Source organism: Parasteatoda tepidariorum, chromosome 4, assembly GCF_043381705.1.
Source record: "Parasteatoda tepidariorum isolate YZ-2023 chromosome 4, CAS_Ptep_4.0, whole genome shotgun sequence".
Classification (NCBI taxonomy): domain Eukaryota; kingdom Metazoa; phylum Arthropoda; class Arachnida; order Araneae; family Theridiidae; genus Parasteatoda; species Parasteatoda tepidariorum.
This window is the reverse complement of record NC_092207.1, coordinates 52,821,301-52,842,105: the sequence shown is the minus strand read 5'-3', so window position 1 is coordinate 52,842,105 and position 20,805 is coordinate 52,821,301. Positions and strand designations below refer to the sequence as shown.

The following is a 20,805-nucleotide window of genomic DNA, read 5'->3' as shown; positions in this document are numbered from 1 at the left end:
TGATCAGCAGGCAGGGCCGGATTAACCTATAGGCACGTGCCTAGCGCCTGCGAAATTCAGGGGCCTACGAAAAACTTGGGAGAAAAAAATTTGTTGACAAAAATAAAACGTGACTAACATTTTATTAAAATAATATTAAATAATTTTTTTTCTATTAGTAAACACTTAACCTGCCTTGCAAATTTATTTATAAATAATTTCAAAAGATTTACTTTTGACAATGTTAATTTCCTTCACTTAGTTATCATAGTCATGAAATCATGATATCATGAATCATGATATCATGAATCATGATATCATGAATCATGATATCATGAAAACTATGAAGCTATTTGTAGTATAAATATTTCTTGTAATTAATCTCACTATCAATTTCACTGTTTTCTTTGCTGATTTGTTGTTGTATTGTTGACGTGAAGTGTTTACATAGTTATCGATCGAACTAATCATAATGGTATTATCGATATCAACTGCAATATCGGCAGTATGTCGGTATTGCAGATAAAGTTCGATAAACAAATTTGTAAATTAAAATCCATATTAATAAAAATGTAAAAAAAAATATGCAAGAAAATTTTAGCATATATTTTGAAAAGAGGGGAGGAGTGGGGGAAGGAGGGGGGGCCCAAAAGCGGCTATGCCTAGGGCCTACGAAAGGTATAATCCGGCTCTGTCAGCGGGTCAAAATAGTTGGGGGGGAAATGCAATTGTTAATGTCTATTAGCAATGGTTTAAACAATTACTTTTAATTATAAGTTACTATTACTATATTGTAAATCAAGGGTTTCCAACTTACATGAGGCCGGGTCAATTAAAAACACCAGTCAAATGGCGGACGGCAACTTTATCAAAATTTTATATAGGACTCTTTTATGTTTGAAGGGACATTAAATATTGCTGTCAGATTTTTATCTAGTTCTGCAAAACAAAAGTATTGGATTAAAAATTAAAATAAGAGGTAGATTTTTGAAAAAATTTAATTACATATTAAAAAATTCNTTAAAATTTTATATAGGACTCTTTTATGCTTGAAGGAACATTAAATATTACTGTCAGATTTTTATCTAGTTGTGCAAAACAAAAGTATTGAATTACAAATTAAAATAATAAGTAGATTTTTGAAAATATTTATTTGGATATTAAAAAGTTCTGGCTACAATAACTTTAATGTGCAAAATGTTCAATGAGAAAATTGAGGTTCGTATGCTGCAACCACCAGAGAATTGATATTTACATTTTAAATTTAAAATTTACAGATATAAATAATTTTGTACGAAATGAGTGGCTTCAAAATGTTAAATCGGAGAATTTCTTCGAGAAAATTTCCGATACCCACATGCTAAATTATATTCACAAAATACAAAAAAAACGAAATAAAAAAGAGCAACANAAAAAAAAAAGAAACACGAAATAAAAAAGAGCAACACACATGATTATTTTTGTATTTAAGAATTTTCTTGGAAACAAAACCTGAGAAATAAATTTTTTTGCACCGCTGGTATGTTAAATTTCATAGAAATGAAGAAATTAGTTTTTTTTAAACGAGAAAAGTATTTTAAACCCATATGGAATTTTTACGAAAATTGTCCGCAAAAAAAATGACAAATAATATATTTTAGTTTGCGGGCCGCCAGTTGGTAACCACTGTAGTAAACTATTGCTAAAAATACAATAGTAATGTCCGCAGGAAAAATAGAACTTGGCATCTATGCAATTTCAGTTAAACCAATGTAAGTTGTGGGTTAACAATTAAATTGTTCTATTAGACAAGTAGTCACTTCATGAAAGGGAATTAAATTGTTTTAGTCAGTTAAGATCATCTAAGATAGATGGTCAAATTAAAAGTTTTCGCTGCATTGAAAACATCAAAGCTCCGACTATATTCCACATAACACTTTCATTTTTATTGTCAACACTCTATGATATTTAATAACAGCGAATTCACTTGTAAGCCTCGGTTATAATTTCTTATCATAATAATTCTAAAAATAGTTTCCTATCTAAATCATAAGTTCAACTTCCTTTCTGAATTTTGGAGAGGAGATAGCAGACAAACACATACATTATCTTTTAAGAAAAGAAAAAAAAAAGAGAGAAAAGTACGTCTTTGAAAACGTAAATAAAACCCAGGAAGCTGAAAATCGTTAACTTACCCTTAGTTTGTTGACATTTCAAGCAAGTTAAAATCATGCGTAATTATACTGAAAGGATCGAAATTTCTGAATTTGATGCGTATTTAATGAGTTCACGACCTCAGGTTGTAATTAAAAAACAGTATAAATGCGACTTTGATATTTCTTTCTTTATATCATTTATGAAAAAGTTTTAACTAAATGTTTTTCAGCACTTTATAGAATCGTGTATAAGAATTTATAAAATGGGTTTATCAAGAGAATTATAGTGAACTTTTTCTATTTTTAAAATAAAATAAAAAATCTTATTTTAAAACTGGTTTTCAAAGGGAAAAAAAAATTGGAGATACAATTTTTCTATAGTTTCCCTTATTAATTGCTGAATTTGATGCGTATTTAATGAGTTCACGACCTCAGGTAGTAATTAAAAAACATGATGAATAAGACTTTGATATTTCTTTCTTTATATCGTTTGGGAAAAAGTTTTAACCAAATGTTTTTCAGCATTTTATAAAATCGTGAATAAGAATTTTTTTAAAAAAATGGCTTTATCAAGAAAATTATGGTGAACTTTTTCCGTTTTTAAAATAAAATAAAAAAATTTTATTTTAAAACTGGTTTTCAAAGGAGAGAAAAAAATTATAGATAAATTTTTCTATAGTTTCCCTTATTCTAAGATACTATTTTAGCGGTACCTCAGCAATTATTCTGAGCAGTTGTCAGGAGAATACAATTCTTGCATGTTTTGCCATAAAAAAAAAAGCTTGTCTTGTATTATTTTACACATCTAAATTTGCTATCCATGTATTTTTTACTCGAAATTGATTAAGATCAAACATAAGTCAATTCTAAAATTGCAAACGTTTTTATGTTTAAAAAACATATAATTTTTTTCTTGTAATTATTTTATTTTATAACCGCCGTTGAACAGCCGACCCAATTTTCGGGTCTTGAAATTATTTACACTTTTTTTCTAAACTATTTATCAACATAATTTGGTCTCATTTGCTTCAACGGGGGCTGGGGGGAGAAGATACATCCGCACAAAAACAGTACCTCATATATATGACTATAGTGTAAATAAAACAGTACTTTTTAAGCACAAAAATTCTTTCAACTTCTGAACTATTGACTCGTTTTTCATCTTATTTGATTCAGACAAAATACATAATACTTTATATGTTTTCGAGGTAGCCATTTAAAATGGTTTTACTACTAACCGTCTAGTATTTATTCTTATTCGATTCAGCAGGATAAAAAAAGGGAAACAATATCGCCTTTGTTTAGATAATATTATTCAAGTTTCTTCCTTCATTCACACCCTCCCTGCAAAACCTGACGCACGCAATAGTGCAACTTTTTACCATTTACTAAGAGGAAAGTACTTAACGTTTCTTTGCTGGGTAAAACTTTTCTTGGTAACATATTTAAATCCTATTTTTGCTGTACTTATTAGTATTTACGGGATATCGCACTGATATGTTTAATGATAATTTTGAATTGTAGAATCTTTTTAAAACAATTTTGAGAAATTTTCGGTTTCCATTTTGAATGAGGGGAAAAAATAATTTCTAGACTTACCATTGCCGACCGAAAAATATTAAATAATATTAATTTAGAAAAAATTCTTCTATGTTGATTTTATGTACAGTGAATATATAATCGTTAATGTTATGATAAAGCATACTGTTTTAGATATGCAGTTATAACACTCGGGTTTTCGAGAAAAGCGCGTTTCAAGTTTGTGAAGATCAAGTCAAGTATATGTACGCTTTTTTTTTTTTTTTTTATAAATTTAATTTTGTCCCTTTATGAAAATATTCATTATCATTAACGACAAATTATTCTGTTAAATTATGTAAAAATAGAAAAAGATGAATCATTAAAAAAAAAAAACTTTTAACTTGGTACCATATTTTTTGTTGTTGTTGTTGTTTCTTTCAGGAACCATGCGATACATTTCAAAAAATTTATTCTCATGAGAAAAATTAAATTTCAAAAGAGCGAAAATTATGCACGATGAAAATAAAAAAAAATGTTCTTAGCTATTATATGGGCAGCTGTCAGAAACAAAACGCAATTATTACATATTTTTTGCTATACATTCATCAAATTATCATCAAATATTTTGAACGTTTTGAAAAAATACTTGAAATTTATTTGAATAGAAAATATTCACTTGATATTTATTGAATGAAATAGCTCTAAATATGAACTGTAAAGATTTTAAACCTTCATGGCAGTGCATTTTTTAAACTGAATTAAAAATTCAAGAAATTAAACAAAAAAATTAATTATCGAACTAAAGCTTTAAAAAAAAACTTGATGCAAAATTAAATACTTCAATGTATTTACAAAAAAGAAGAAAAAAAAGTTTTAGAAAGAATAAGTTATGTTACGAGTTGGATATCGTCTGTACTTGTTCAGTAATATATATATGTATAAAACACCATAAAAAAATTTATTTATGTGAATTTATAAAGAAAATGGGATATGATTTAAATTTATTTCTGTATTCAATAATATCCGCAAAAAATTTAAAACCTTAATTTTTTTATTTATTTAGTTAAATAATGGACCGTAACAAAAAAAAACACATTTTGTATTACACATTTCGTTAATTTTTTCGTGCTAGGTGTGATCGGCCTACTTTATGAAAACCTGTATTGAGTGAGTGAAGGACGAAGTTTATTTCTGACGGATTGAAGCAGAAACCCTGTTCTGTTGCGGTGTGTTGTCTGAAATCAGCTGATCCGCTACCTACCCATAATCCATTGTAATATTTTCATCTGACGTCACGTACAGTTTACAAGCAGCAAACGAGGTTCTGAGTTCTATGACAAATGCAGCTATTAGTTAATTGTCTTTATCTTCTAAAAATCGATAAAGTAATTGCTAATTTTTCTGTATTACTGATCACTTAGAATTAAATCATATCGTTTCTGTAAATTTTCTATGAAAATAGTGTTTTAGCATTTTTTGACGCTTGTTCTTGTTTACGTCTTCCATTTCAGACAATGTTTGCCAACAATGATGTAAATTAACAGATGGCTCAATATTATCAATTTTATTTGCATAGGTTTACTTACTTTCAAAATGAATATTTCGTCACGATTTGAATCTGTATGTCATAAATTTTCAATTTTAAGAGTTTCTTCTTATTTATGTTTCTTTGTTTCCTTCACCCTTTTGTGCGCAGTTCAGGAGTAAAATATTAAGAAACCTGCTCATTACTTTTTAATCTGTTTCCTAAAATAATTCAAGAAATAAATGATCTATTTGATTGTTAATTTTGCCCTTTTGCTGTTTCATAAAAGTAATATTAATCCTAAATTCATTTTTCAAAAAATTATTAAATGTTTATTCATACCATAGGTATAAAATGTTATTGAACATAAGGTTAATTTTATCTTGAATTTTCAAAATGTTTTTTAATTATTTCTTAACTATAAATTAAGCATTTTTAAAGTTATTTATTCTCTCGTTATTAATTATATTGGTTATTTAATAGAACAACTACTGAAAACCATCGAAAATGTATGGACAGAAATAATCTATAAATACTTATTTATTTGTGTGTTTAGTTTATTAATGTTTAATTTTTGTGTTGGAAATTATTAATGATCTATTGTAATCAATATTTTATTTTATATGAAAGTCTACATTAACTTATTATAATATACTTCACTGGATTCAAAATTGTATGTTTTTTTTTTTTTTTTCATTTTAAATATTTTTATTTTTCATATCTGAAATACTTAATTTATTTGAGTTTTGAAATTGCTGATAATATTTGAGACTAATAACCATTATTATAGACTAGCCTAATAACCAAACCATAGACTAATAACCAAAATTATATTTTGTTAGGACAATTTCTTGTCCAGTAAGAAAAATGAGTAGCTGTGAAATTTATAAATTAATGTCTCATTTTAATAAATATTAATGTTCACTTTTTTAATACTAGATTTTTCTTCTAATTTTGATCTTTTTATAATTAGTAAATATATAATTTTTTAAGAATTTTATAATTGGATTATAATAATGGTTTTATTATCCAAAGATGAAACATATTGTTTTTTAAACTGTAAGATGCATTTTGTATTTAATTTAATCTGTGTTTTATTAATATATTTATTTGATTTTTATTTTTTTAGTACAGTCAACTTAATATTGTGAGACATTTATTTTTCATGCTTTTCTGAATTGTCCATTAAGCATTGAAATATTTTCTCTTCCAAATAATATGCAAGTATAAGAATAAGAGGTATTATTTTTAAAACTATTTGTAATATTAAGGACTTTTAAAATATTGTTTTTAATAATGAAATAGTTTTTTTTTATTAAATTATTATATTAATTTAGTTTTTTTTAAATTAATTTATCCAAGCATACTGGTTTTTTAACTTGAAAATGTATTTTGTATATAATTCAATCTGAAATTTATTGACTTATTTATTAGTTTTTTATCATTTAGTACAGCTGACTTAATATTAAGTGAATTTATGTTTATACTTTTCTGAATTGCTCTTCCAACAGTGAAAATTTAATTGAAAGCATTGAAAATTTAATTTTTGAAATATTTTTGCTCCCAAATAATATGCAATTATAAGAATGAGGAGTTTTATTTAATACGTAATTATATATGGAGTTTTAAGATGTTTTCAATAATGAAATAGTTTTTTTTTATTAATTTTCTTCTAAAGTTTAAACTAGTTATTATAATTTCTTTGACTAAAGAATCATAATAAAGCTATAATCTATAATATTCTACTGAAAAATAAATTATCTATGCTAATTATCAAACAAAAGCAAATCAAAATTTTTATTACAATATCAATAAAATAAATTAGTTGAGTTTGTTTTGCTAGTTATAATATTTTATTTGTTTGTCTTTTATTTGCACTTAAATTATTTATTTTTGCAGTTGATTTGAATCATCGTTTAAATCCTTTGGTTATTATGAATTAATTACTTGATAAAGGAATACAAAAAATCACCATTCTTGGTAAGGACATCAAGTTATATTAAACTTATGTATTAACTTCATCTTTCAATACATGGTTTAAGTTTTTTTTTAAAACTTAGATTTATTACTCAGAATGTATGTCTTATTTTTTAGATTTCAAACAATTTTTATCACTTTGATACAGAATTTAAGTGAATTCGGAAAGATTTTTCCATTTGTCTCTAATTGATAAGATCATAAAATTCTAGTATATTGTATGAGGAAATACATCAAAGACTAAAAATTACGGCTCGTAATCTCGCTCATCAACATCATATGTATTTAAGCAATATATATATATATATTTTATTAAAGTAAATTTATTTTATAACTTGCTTAATTTCAACTTCATTACCTAAATCTTCATTCAAAAATGTTTGGATCATTGTATTAAATATTTAATTTTAATGTTATAAAAATTAATTTTTCTTTTCAGATAATTACGGTGTTTAATTAGTTGCATTGAACTAATCTAATACCAAGTTTAGTTCAAAGTAAGAGTAAAATTATTACAAATGAATGGATACCAATCATAATATGAAGTAGTAATCTAACTTCTCATTTTGTTCAATTTTTTTCTGAAACAACAACATAACGCAACATAAGAGGTTTATTTAGAATATGGAAAGGTTAAAAATACAGTTGATTCTCGACAATCAAGTCTAATCAGCTGTCTAATTTGGCTAAAGTGTAGGCAAGATAACAGTGTAACTGAATAGGCCAAAGTTCAATTTTATATTGCTTAACATAGGTGGGTGCACAACATGCAACCCACTTTCAAAACACAATTTTTTAAATATTTTTTTTTGAAAAATAAAAGAAAATGTAGAACATTTTGAATCTCCCAATTGAGTTAACAATTTTTGATGTGCTCAACTTGCACGGGCTCTATTGTAAATCTATGTTGCTTATCAATCGTTTTTTCAATGGTTATTTCTACAAAATTCTGCATGGTTTTAAAAATCTCAATATTTTCAATACGATATTCTGATGCGACGAATTTACTAATAATTTTTCGACTTGCTTTATTTTTGTCGATTCATTGTAAATCCAAGCCATGTTTCGATTGTTTTTTTGGCATTTAAAAGTACCATGTGTTTTTAAAATCCCAATATATTTATATTATGACTCTTTTAAACATGTGTTAATTTGTATCATTCTCATATTCATCCTCTTATAATCCTGCTGTTAGAAAATCATGTATTTTTCATGTTAACGCATTAACGCCTGAATTTATTTGCTGTGATGCAACAAAGCTCCTATTTGAAAAGTTATTTTTTTAACTAAATGAATATGTCCTTCGGATAGCTATTATTTGCTTTTTAAAAGAATAAAAAACGTTTGCTTGATGTAAAGAAGAATTTTCATCAAATTTTATAATTCATGTGACGTTTATGCCATACTAGGGTCAACATATTTAATTAAACCGGGTTTAAATTGAAAAACTGTAAAGAGGAGAAACATTTACACTGATTTACTAAAAGATCATTGGCTGAAGCATTGCAATAATAATAACTTTTAAATTACAATTAGGCACTGCATAAATATCGGTATATTTGTCAACTTTTCACACCTCCAAAATTTTATGAGAACTTGGAAGTAGACTTAAAAACTGGTAATAAATTCATGGACATTTGTTGCTCATGAAATGTTGATGCCATATAAATAATGTGATATGAATAACTTTGTATCAATATACCCCTTTAAAAATCTATTTTTAATAAGTTATATGCAATTAATTTTGCCTTTTCCTTCATATTTTCTTAACATGTATGTATTTTAGAAGAACTTTAAATTACATTCAAAAGAAAAATAAGAATAAAAAAAAGTAAAGATAATTTATTCACAATTATTGCTAAATATATAACGTAATGAAAACTTTAAAAACATACCATAAAGCTACTAATTTAGTGAATCTAGAACATAATCTGTGTCACATTCAATAATTGTTATGCATCGTTATTTGAGAGCAAATGTATCATATTCTGTGAAAACAGTGTGAAATATTTTTCTCTGCAAAAAATTTTTTTTAAGTTTTAGAATTCCATTTTTTTAATTTTAATATTTTTTATATTAGGCTTTCTCAGCGGTTGACTTATATGCCCGACATACCAGAAATTTGCAATGTTTTAATCAAAAATAGTGGATTGACTCATACACCGAGATAAACAGTAGTTTAGATTAATTGAAAAAAGTCCTTTTCATTGATATTCTTAAACTCTCTGAGCATTAATTCCAGCTTTTTAACTCCTCAGTTGCTAAATTTCCTTAATGAAATAAACTGTTTCACTCATGTTATTCAATAATAAAGTGTCTAGTAAGGAAATTTCAATACAATTTTGCAGTTAGGCTCAATGCTCAGAGAGTTACAGTTAGTTTTGATAATGCAAATGTTGTTTGAATTCATAATTTTTATTTTTTGTAGCTATAACTTGGAGACCTCTTGATATGGGTGGTGCAGTCAGTGCCGGTGAAGATAATGATGAACTTATTGATAATCTTGTAAATGGAGAATACATTAAGACATATGTAATTGAAAAAGCTTTCCGCGCTGTTGATCGGGGAAAATATTTTCTGGAAGAATGCCGGGAGAATGCTTATCGAGATCTAGCATGGAAGAATGGAAATATTCATTTATCTGCCCCTTGCATTTATTCAGAAGTAATGGAGTCATTGAAATTGGGTCCTGGTTTGTCTTTTTTGAATCTTGGAAGTGGTACTGGCTATCTTAGCACCATGGCTGGACTTTTATTAGGTAAAGTAGGCCGAAAAAATAGACTCTTCAACACATTTTATTTTATTTTGTTTAAAAAGATTTGCACAATGATTTTACTGTGATAAACTTTGTGTTTCTCCAGAAGTATTTATTTGATTTCTACTACCTGAAAAAAATCTCTTGGGAACTTATCTTCACACAAGTCCAGCTTCAAAGATTGCAAAAATGCTTTAGAATTACCTATATTCTTATCATTATTCTCTTTGCCTTTTTACATTTTTTGTCCAGGTTAATTTTAGTCATGTTGTTAATTTTGTCACATTGTTATTGATTTTGTTATCTTAAATAATGTATATAATGAAGTATTACCCTTACGTGCACTATAGTTGTCTATAGCTCTTGCGCTATACATTTCATGATTACAAGAAAAGTTTATCATAAAAATTATCCTTCAGTCCAATATTATTGGATTAAAAGAATACAGATAAAAATGTCATGTATTTTGTATTGACTTGAGCTTGTATTTTACTTTAAAAAATTAAGTTTCTAATCTATATTTCTATGTAGGCTGTTCAATAAGTAATAAGACTAAAATTATAAAAAATACAGAATACCTTCAATCATCATCATTTACATGGTCTTTTTCAAAATAACTACCTTGGCACATAATGCATTTATCCCAACTTTTTGCCCACTTCTTAAAAACATGGAGAAGTCCGTTTTTTGAGAGTGTTTTAAAAACCGTCTCCGCAGCCTTTACACATGATTTATTGCTTGGAAAATTTTTGCCTCGTAATGGCTTCTTAATCTTAGAAAACAGCCAGAAATCGGATGGAGCGAGATCAGGACTGTATGGAGGGTGTGGTAAAATCTCTATGTTGCTCTGCTGCAAAACATCCTGTACGCAACGAGCAATATGTGGTCGGGCATTGTCATGGTGCAATCGGAAGCCATTCCGGAGCAATGGACGTTTCCTTTGAACGTGCTGTACCATTGTTCGTAGCACATTCGTGTAGTATGAGTCATTTACGGTATTACCGGGTTCGACAGCGTGTTGATACACAATTCCTTCATAATAATAAAAAACTATGATCATAACTTTAACAACCAATTTCACAGTTTTTACTTTCTTGGGAGTAGGCGAAGACGTATGCTTCCATTCACTGCTTTGTTGTTTCATGGTCGAGTTATAGTGGTACAACCAAGCTTCGTCTGCTGTGATGATGCGCTTTAAGAAATTGTCGCCTTCTTGTTCCACTCTTTCTTTCCATTCTGTACACACATCCACTCGATGCTGCATTTTCTGAGGTGTCAACAATTTCGGAATCCATCATGTGCAAACACGTTTCAGTTGCAAATGTTCGTCCATGATTAAGTGAACACTTCCTATAGAAATATTCAGGAGAGCATGCAGCTGACATACTGTCATTCTGTGGTGTGTTAGCCGCAGATGTGTTAATCATTGTCTCTGTGATAGACGTGGAAGGTCACCCTCACGTTCAATATCTTCCACATTTTGCCTGCCTTCCTTGAAAACTTTATGCCAGCAAAAAATACTTGCCCGCGAGATTGCTTCATTTTTTAAAGCTTCGCGTATCTTGTGAAAGGTTTCTGATGCTGATTTTTGCTGACAAACAAAAAATTTAATAGCATATAACGTTGCTCATAACGTTGTTCCATCGATGCTTGCATTTCAGCAACTGGCCACATCTTGTAGGTGCCCACAAACACGCTTCATTTCAACCACGTGATACTCAACAACATGAGTCTGCACAAGCCATCTATTGGTAGCTTTTGCTAACACAAACAACAAACTTTTTTTATGCCTCAGAAATCATGATTCCGATGAGTAGTTTCGTGACAGTAAAAGTAGTCTTATTATTTATTGAACAGCCTCGTATATAAAAAAATGTTTATTCCAATCTCTTTAACTCATGAATATTCAATTAATCCAAGCACAGTAATAATTAAAAATTATTTATGGAATAATTGTTAAGAAATTTATTTAATTAGGTACATTTTTCTTACTTTCTAAGGAATGAGCCTAATTCACTTACATTTTCTTATTTTTTGAGCTTGAAAGCTCATAAAGCAGATTTGCTTAAAAAGTCTCTAGGAAAGCATTATTTGTTCGTTTTGAAATATTGTGAATGACTTGTTTGTTATGTCAAGAAAGTTCATTTTGATCAGGCTTGACAGTTAAAAGTAAACTTCATTAGTTTTTGTTAAGTATAATTACTTATTAAATTGTTCTCCTTAATATTTTTATTCAGACTTTATGTTGTAATTAATAAGCTGTTAGTGATAAAAATTTGGTTTTTTGTCTTGCACTTAACATGTTTCTAAGATTTAATTCTTGTTTTAAAGATTAAGATATAATTTTTGTTTTATGATTGTAATTTTTGAAAAATCCCTAAATTTTACTCAGTTGATCTAGAAGATTAACATAATTCATAAAGTCTACATTAATGCAAGAATGTATGTATATATATTTATATACACTACCCTACAATAAAGGAGGAGACACTTTCAGTTTATGACATTTTTTTAAATTTCTCAAGAAATGCTTAAAAGATTATTTTCTAACTTTAGAGATGTTTTACTTCATGCAATTTTTCATACTTAGCAATAAAATTTAAAGCTTTCAGAGGTTTGAGAGACGTACAATAAATTACGAAGGAAAACAAATATTTTTGAACACCCTATGCCAGAAAATAAAGCAATAAACTTGTAACTTACTATTACTTTAATTCTTATTTTTAATAACTGTAGTTTCCTGAACCTAGAGTAAATATTTATGGAGATATGGACATTTTTATAAAATATTAATTTTTTCGCCCTACATATTTTCATTATAACTTTATAGATATCCAATGGAATTAAACAAAATTTTTGCTGCAATTTAAGATTAATTGCAAAATCGTCGATTTAAAATTTTAAAATAATTCGCGAAAAACTGCATAACTTTTGAGTATTTAAGCTAGTTCTTTTATACTACGTATGCACTGAAAAAATTTTAAAAAGTTTTTTTCATAATTTTGTTGTGAATCATATTTGGAAATAAGTAAAAAAATATTTGATTTGAATGTCTTAAAAATGTTAAAAGTTTCAAGCAATTTTCTAAGTAGTTTTTGTACTTTTCAAAAGAAAGTTTAAAACGATGAGGGGTTGTTCCCAAAAGTTTATTTTATATCACAAACAAAATTTAATAACAAATGATTATACCTTACAATAATCGTATGGAAACTAAACTTGGATGGTATGAAGAAAAAAACATACTTTTATTAGGGGTGATCCCCGACAATGCCGGTCTCATTTTTAATAAATTTTGTTTAATAGTACAAGATGAAATTTGGGGATAACCCCTTATTGTTTTTAGCTTTCTTTTAAAAAAGTATACAAACTACTTAGAAAATTGGTTGAAACTTTTAAAATTTTTAAGATATTCAAATAAAGCTTTTTATCATTTGTTGCGATTTGTACGATTTCCTACAAAATTATGAAAAAAGTTTTCAAAATTTTTTCTGTGCATGCACAGTATAAAAGAACTAGCTTAAATACTCACGTCTTGAAGAGTTTGTAACGAATTTTATTTCAAGAGACATTCTGTTAACAATAGTAATAATTGATGTATATATATGCATACATACGTATACATTTTTGATTTTATTTTATACAAGTTTATTAAGTATCTGCTTTCTTTTAGGACCTTACGGAACAAACCATGGTGTTGAATTACATCAAAGTAATGTTGAGTATGCAAGGAATATTTTAGACGAGTTTCAGTCTTACTCTCCAGCTTTGGACAAATATGATTTTTGCCCACCTTCTTTTGTTGTGGGAAACTGTTTACTTTTGGATTCCTCTGCTCCTCAGTATGACAGGGTATACTGTGGTGCCTCTTGCCCTACTGAACATGAGAATTTTATCAAGAATTTAGTGAGAGTGGGTGGGATTTTAGTAATGCCTATAAATGATAGTGTAAGTATTTCAATGATTTTCGAATTAAGGTATTCATGTGCACCAAATCTGTAAGCTTTTTTTCTTTTCTTATCAACCTCAGCATTCCATAATTTTATCTCTAGTTTGTAATAGTTTTATATTTTTTTAATTGAAATTTTAATTTTTTAGTTTTAAAGCAAGCATTTTTGAATTAAGTTTTTAGTATCCAAACTTCTTTAACCCCTTGCCTGCCATGGGCATATCTATACGCTTTGCTAAGCCGATGCATTAACTACCCCTGGTGTATATCTACGCCTTTGTGAAGTGTGCAATGCGCCTGCCATGTTCTGCTATCAGTGAAACTACTCCCACAGCTTTGGAGTGCAAAATAATGATCTTGAGAGTGTTTTCAAAGGATTTTACACAGGAGGGGGGGGGTTAAATTGAAAAGTGTGCCTCTTTTTGTCTAATACACCCCAAAACTATGCACACTCTATAGAAGTTGGTGGCACTATGAGGGTGAATTGCGAAATTTTCCTCGGCAGGAAGGGGTTAATTTAATAATATCCTTTAGTTGTTGCTTAGTTTAAGGCTTATAAAGTTATGTGTCTTGCAATGCTTTGTTAAAATATTGTTTTTTAGTATGTTTTGTTTTTATTGTATATCTTCAGCTTTGTGTAAATAATTGAACTGAGTGCTTTTTTTGTTTTTGTTTTTTTTGTTTTTTTTTAACATGAGGTTGTTATATTGTGAGTACATAAATATGTTGTAAATATTTACTTATAACTAAAAAATACGAGACTTATTTTAACAAAGCAATGTTTGACTTTTATATAAATTAGGTAATTAATTAGAATAATAAAACAACTTTTTTATGTTATTGTGAACTTTAAAATATTCTTTAAAATAGTAGTTTTATTGGTGAAAAATGCAATAAAAATAATATGCTTGTTTGTGGCATTACAATAACTTTGTGTCTATGAAAGAGCAAGCAGAACTTAATGTAACTATCATTATAATGGAAGCATCGTTGTACTAATGGGTGTAGACTGCGCTTATTTTTTAACTACTTGCATTTATTTTGCCTTATACACTCTGAACCTTATTCTTTAATACCTGTATTAGATATGCCTGAAAAATTAGTAATCATAAAATTATATTTATTCCTAAAATTTTTCACGAAATGATAGGAATTATACAATCCAGCAGCAATTTTAAATATTAACATCAGTTTATTAATGATAAAATAATAGGTAATATACCTAACTCATTATATATAAGTCAAATGTCGTAAAAGGCATAATAAGTAAAAGGCAGTGCATTTTACCAAGCAGAGTTCAGCCTTTATGTATGAAAAAGAAATGTCGATATTCATTCTTAACTCTTATATGCATTGCTGCTTTCAATAGGATGTATAGGTTTAATCAGAGTTCTGTCAAAATGCCAGACAATTTTGATCGCTAGACTACTGTGATATTAGTATCTCCTAAGTGAAATGAGTACCAATTGCAAAGCAATGCAAACGGATCTACAAAAATACTTGAAAAGGAACTGTGAAAATCGGTTGCTCTGGAATGATAGCAAGTAGGGTTATTTAAATTTAATGGTTTCGGAGCTGTTTAATATATGTTCCAGAGAAATTATTTCAAAATTCAGGACCAACCCTAGATGTTGCTATTTAATAACTTTCTTCTTCTTCTAGATTATTGTTTGAATATTACTTTAGCGATAAAGGGCACTGAGTAAAAAGGTAAATTACATAAATATTAATTAAATATATTATATAGTGTTTTAGTTAGATGCACATTTGAACTCTTCTCTGTCAAACAATTTATATATAGTGTGCAAAAGGTAGGGTACCATAACCTATACTATGATAAGTACTGTAGTCTGCAATATTACATCCTTTTGTGATCACTTTTAAATTTTTTTTTCAATTGTAAGTTTAAAAATTTTATAAGGAACTTTATTTTAAAATATAAATTCTTTCAATTTATAAGGAATCTAGATATATCTAGAATGTTTTTTACATAGATGTACTCAAACCCCTTAAGTATCTTTCTTCCTCTTATTTTTTTCATTTCTTCCTATTATACTACTTTTGCTTTTTATATTTGTCTTTGTTGAAAATACTGTTTGTTTTCGTAACCTCACATACATAATGATGTTCGTGTCGATCACAGCATCAGCTTACGGGAAAATTCTGAATCTAATCAATCTGAAACCACAATGTTATTATTAAAGAAACATAGAATGTACGATTGATTAGTAATAGGGTAAAACGAAACATTTTTACAGAAATTGTTTGAAATATTATACCTTTTTTGAATTTCTGTTTTACGATGTATATAAATATAATTCTTTCCTTTTAAGCTTATGCAAATAGTCAGAACTTCAGAAACAACTTTTGATGTGAGAAATGTATTACCTGTTTCCTTTGCATCTTTAGTAGTTCCTACTGTTGATGATGGTATATTAACTTCTGTTAAACTTCGTAAGTATACTTCATGGATTAAAAGTTTCTTGTCTGTAAAACTTAAAGCAGTCATGCACTTTTTTATTTGGATCATAAACACTACCTCAATAATTACTATCAAGATAGTGTTTCTTAAAAACACTATCTTGGTATCACAATTTTTTAAACAATTATGTTACCCTCTGTTGTGTATGTTCGAAAGTGTTTGAATAGAAAATTAAGTTACCTGAAGCAGTAGACAATTTGCACTCTAGTGAAATTTACAATGTAAATCACTAAAATTACTTTTCGTTAAAAGTGTATAGAGAAATAAATCTTACTAATTATATAAAGTACTAATCTTACTAATATATAATTACTAATATATAATTACTAATATATAAAGTACTAATATATAAGCACTAATCTTACTAATTATATATTAATACTAAATTATATAAAGTTACTATGGACATGGTAACAGGCAGGAAAAAGGGAAACTGCAATTTAATTTTCTTGGACAGGTTCAGTTGAAAAAAAACGAGATGTTTATATAAAACTGAAAAATGTAATTTGATCTTACCATTAAAAAAATTGACTGTTAATTGTATCTGTCAATCGGCAAGTTAATTGTATATGTCAATTTGTATCTGAAATATCAAAAGCTATTACACAGCCATTGTTTTTAAAATTCTAATTTCTATGTATCTACATTTATTAAAAGGATAAAGTAAATTAATTTGAATGCATAAAAATGTTTTTTGTTTATTGCAGTGAATTAAATTTACGGAACACACTGTTTGAAAATGTTATATATAACAAGAGGTCACTTAAAAATTTCGTCATACTTCTTAGAGAGTTAGTACACATCATCAGAATTAAAATTGTATATGAACCCATGCTCGAAAATGTCATTGTGGCTAGTGCACTCCTATTATGACCTGTACAAGCCATAATAGAGACATGCAGTTTATAATAGGGAAGCACCACTAGCAGGATATGTCTACATTTCTGAGAATAAGTTCCTATAAAATTTTAATAATTTTTAAGTAAAAAAAATGTTTCTCCCCCTGAAAGTCTCCCCTAAAGTCATAACATTTATGTGACCCCTGTTATATCTAACGTTTTTTTGTTAAAAAATGGACTAGAAATGTTATTAAAAAAAAAAGAACTAGTTTGGATAGAGAAACCTATCACAGATTTGAAATCCATGATACATAATATTAGATCAATTACAAAATCTCATGCAACAGGAAACAAAAAAAATTTTTTCGCCTGTTTAATTTGACTTAGTGATAGAAAAAAGGATAGGAACTTATTTGATAACCCATGCATGTTTCTTTATTAATTTTCATCTTTAGAATTGGAAAAAAATATCAGATTGTAGATGCTGATTTTCGATTTAAAGGAACTGTGAATTCATTGAAAGTATTATAAGCAATTCTTAAAATTCATTGTCCGATTTTTAAATTTTAAAATTTTTTTTAGCTGAGAAAAGTCCTCTGCTCTTGCAAGAAATTTGCAGAACTGCAATTCGAGTGATTTTGCGTCAGACGGTTGAAGTGGAAAATCCATTTCTAACAGAAAAGAGAGTCATCAAAAAAAGCAAGCATAAAAAGAATAGGAGGTTCTTCAGAAGGATTGTCATCCCATTTATTGAAGAAGCCAGGGCTGAAACCCCAGAACCTCCTGCTGTTGACAGAAGGGAAGAGGATTTAGCTTCAAATGATGAGGACATACAAGTAGCTGGTACAAGTGAAGACAAAAATGCTGAAGAAGTTGATTCTGACAACTCTGCTCATGCAAATAACCCAGGCACTCAGAAAATATTTTTAGAGTTTGACTATCAGGATTGCAACCCAGAACTGGCAGATGCCGGAAACGATAAAAACGAGGAAGTCGATGTCGAGATGAGGCAGGAGGAAAATGGAGAGTGCAGCAGTGCCTGTAAAAGTGGCAGGCGTCGAACATTGACTGCAAATGGCGACAGTGGTATTGACAATATCAGTGATGATTCTTTACCAGAAGAGTGTGTTTCAGATAGTGATAAATTTGAAGACGACGAGTCTCCCGATCCAACTGCTGAAAGAAACAGCGATGGAAGGCCTGGTAATTCCAGTTATCTGAAAAGAAGTGCTGAAGAAAATGCGGAAGAGGATTTAGCAGTGATTTCGGACAATGTTGCCCCCAGACGAAGATACCCACATTGCAGAGGTTCCTCTGTCATTTTCAAAAGAGTCGCTTTCAGTGATCCCGACAGCGACGAACTAGAAGAAATCGATAGTGATTCCGACACTAATGAAAATTTACCTAGATATGATGAGAAGAGCTACTTGTCTAGATACACACACTTTCTGAAACAAAAAATAAATCAGCTACCTATACCTCATCCACTTAAAATATATTTGAACTTATCCAGGCCTGTATAAAGAAACAATTGAAGAGTTAACTGCAATAAGGATGTTTCTCCAAGTTTTCACATATTCAGAGAATGATTAACAGTGTTTGTCTTTTCAAAGTTTTAAGTTATAAGAAATTATTGTTTTTAATTAACTTTCAAAATCATTTTAAATATTAGAATAAGAAATTCCTGACCCAAATTTCAACAAGCAATAAGTACTAACAAAAACTAAGACAACCCCACAGCGTCACATGAAAAATTTCTTGCTTGTTTTAATGTTAGAATATAGGAAAATCAGGATGTAACTCGTGAAATTATGCAATGCATAAAAACATGGTAAAACTTGAAAATAATTGAAGCAATACAAAAACTCTTTACAATTTTGTCTTAGTATTTTGTTGCTAATTATACAAAAATTGTTACTTAGGTGTTACCTGTTTGATCAGGCCTTATTTTTTTTTATTATGTATTGCAAATAAGGCCCTATAAATCATCTGACAAAAATGCTACGATTTTTTAAAATTATACAGATTAATTGAAAATAGCCAGAAAACAACTGAAAAATAAAATTGTACTCAAAAATATGCATTTTATTTATTTTAATGACTTTATAAAATTTTTTCAAATATTAAAGTAAGCAGATCTGTTTTTTGGGGTGGGTGATCGCGTAGGGCCACCAAAATTTGGTTAGTGGTTATATTACAAGCTTATTTTTTTTTACATTTATTAAATCTTGGATTTATTTTTAATATTCATACGAGTTCTTTAATTCCAAATGTGTTTAATTTCATTTCAATGTCCTTTTACATCAGTAATGCAATTTTTAAAATGACATGAATTGAACTTTTATGTCATAGAAATGAATTGTATTGAAAATTTCAACTATTGCTGATTTTTGAGTATGTGTGTGTGTAACGGAGGACAACCCCTGAGAACTGCAGCGGAAAATATCAAGAAAAATAAAAAAACTATTCTTGCGAGTTGGCATAATTTAAACATACTTAATTTTAAAAAAATCATTGATTTAAATCGCATGATTTTCTTTTAAATCATAGATTTATGTGGAAAATATTATTTATACAGTACTGATTTATATAATATATTATACTTAAGACAGTAATAATAAACAATTGATATCAAATCTCATTGATAATAAATGTTATATTGATAGAATTGAGGAATAAGTTAATAAATAAGGAAAAGAAATTTCTTTTTTTTATTCAAGAGCTTGAATGTAGATAAGAGTGTAACTTTTAATTCTTCATTGTTCATTTTATATTTTAAATTGCTCATTGTGTTATGTAAAATATAATTTGCTGTTTTATTATCAATAAAAATATATTTCGATTATACCCATTTAGATTTATGCACATGCAGGACTGCCAACTTTCTAGGCGCTTTGGGAAATTTTCTTCTAGTGAAGTTTATGCTTTGATATATGATTCTTTGTTTTGCAAATCTGATTTTAAGGTTTATTTTCCACACCACTACATGTAAATGACTCAGATTTTCATATAAAACGTCACTTTTTCCCCCAGCTTTCTCACAGAAAGTTGAAATGTTGAAAAATATACCCAAAATTCAAAACGTTTTTGTCTACCACTCTAATAAGTTAATTTGCAAAAAGCGTAGTAATTGACAGCCCTTCACATTTTTTCCAATACAAGTCATTCGAAAATTTATTAAATAGTAGTACGGGTATCTACTTATAAATAAAGAATAAAGATTTGTTCTGCCAAAAATAATTTATTTTTATAAATGCTTTATGATCTAAATTTAAATTAATTTACTACTTTTCATTCGACAAATTGATTTTCTGTCTTTGCAATTCATTAATGTTTTGAATTTGATAAAAAATGACTTCATTTCTTCAGTAATTAGTTCATAATATTATCCCTTTTTTATTAGTGGTATTAAGAACTTTAGTTACAGTTATGTTAAATAATATTAAGTATTTATGCATTTTGCCAGATCGTTAAAAGAGAACAGAATTTTTAAAAAATAAATCTAATGATTAATATTTTATTTTATAACTAGTTAAACAGCTGACCTAATTCTGATTCTAAAACTATCAATGTTCGGTAGCCTTTTAATTTTGAACCCAACCCAGATGTCGAAAGCATCCTGGGATCAAGAATTGGGACAAACTAG

General features: G+C 28.1%; 1 protein-coding gene across 6 annotated transcripts; it reads left to right on the top strand.

The window, feature by feature from the left end:
• Window positions 1-4,855: 4,855 nt before the first annotated feature.
• LOC107443159 (protein-L-isoaspartate O-methyltransferase domain-containing protein 1) lies at window positions 4,856-20,396 on the top strand. 6 transcript variants are annotated; one of them, XM_016056936.4, is made up of 7 exons: window positions 4,883-5,020; window positions 6,290-6,399; window positions 7,060-7,140; window positions 9,566-9,895; window positions 13,563-13,837; window positions 16,172-16,292; window positions 17,742-20,396. In XM_016056936.4, exons 4-7 carry the CDS (start codon window positions 9,589-9,591, stop codon window positions 18,680-18,682), a joined length of 1,644 nt encoding a protein of 547 aa, XP_015912422.1. In that variant the 5' UTR covers window positions 4,883-5,020; window positions 6,290-6,399; window positions 7,060-7,140; window positions 9,566-9,588; the 3' UTR covers window positions 18,683-20,396. The 6 variants fall into 6 exon arrangements, with proteins under 6 accessions (XP_015912421.1, XP_015912422.1, XP_071035919.1 ...); XM_043043020.2 differs by lacking the exon at window positions 4,883-5,020 and adding an exon at window positions 5,135-5,255; XM_016056935.4 differs by lacking the exon at window positions 6,290-6,399 and having other exon boundaries at window positions 4,856-5,020.
• Window positions 20,397-20,805: the final 409 nt, after the last annotated feature.

Bases quoted from the DNA above. Each gene is read 5' to 3' on its own strand.
- LOC107443159 (XM_016056935.4), top strand. From the start codon at position 9,589: ATGGGTGGTGCAGTCAGTGCCGGTGAAGATAATGATGAACTTATTGAT. The intron at 13,838-16,171 runs GTAAGTATTTCA...TTTCCTTTTAAG, and splicing joins TAATGCCTATAAATGATAGT to CTTATGCAAATAGTCAGAAC. The intron at 16,293-17,741 runs GTAAGTATACTT...AATTTTTTTTAG, and splicing joins ATTAACTTCTGTTAAACTTC to CTGAGAAAAGTCCTCTGCTC.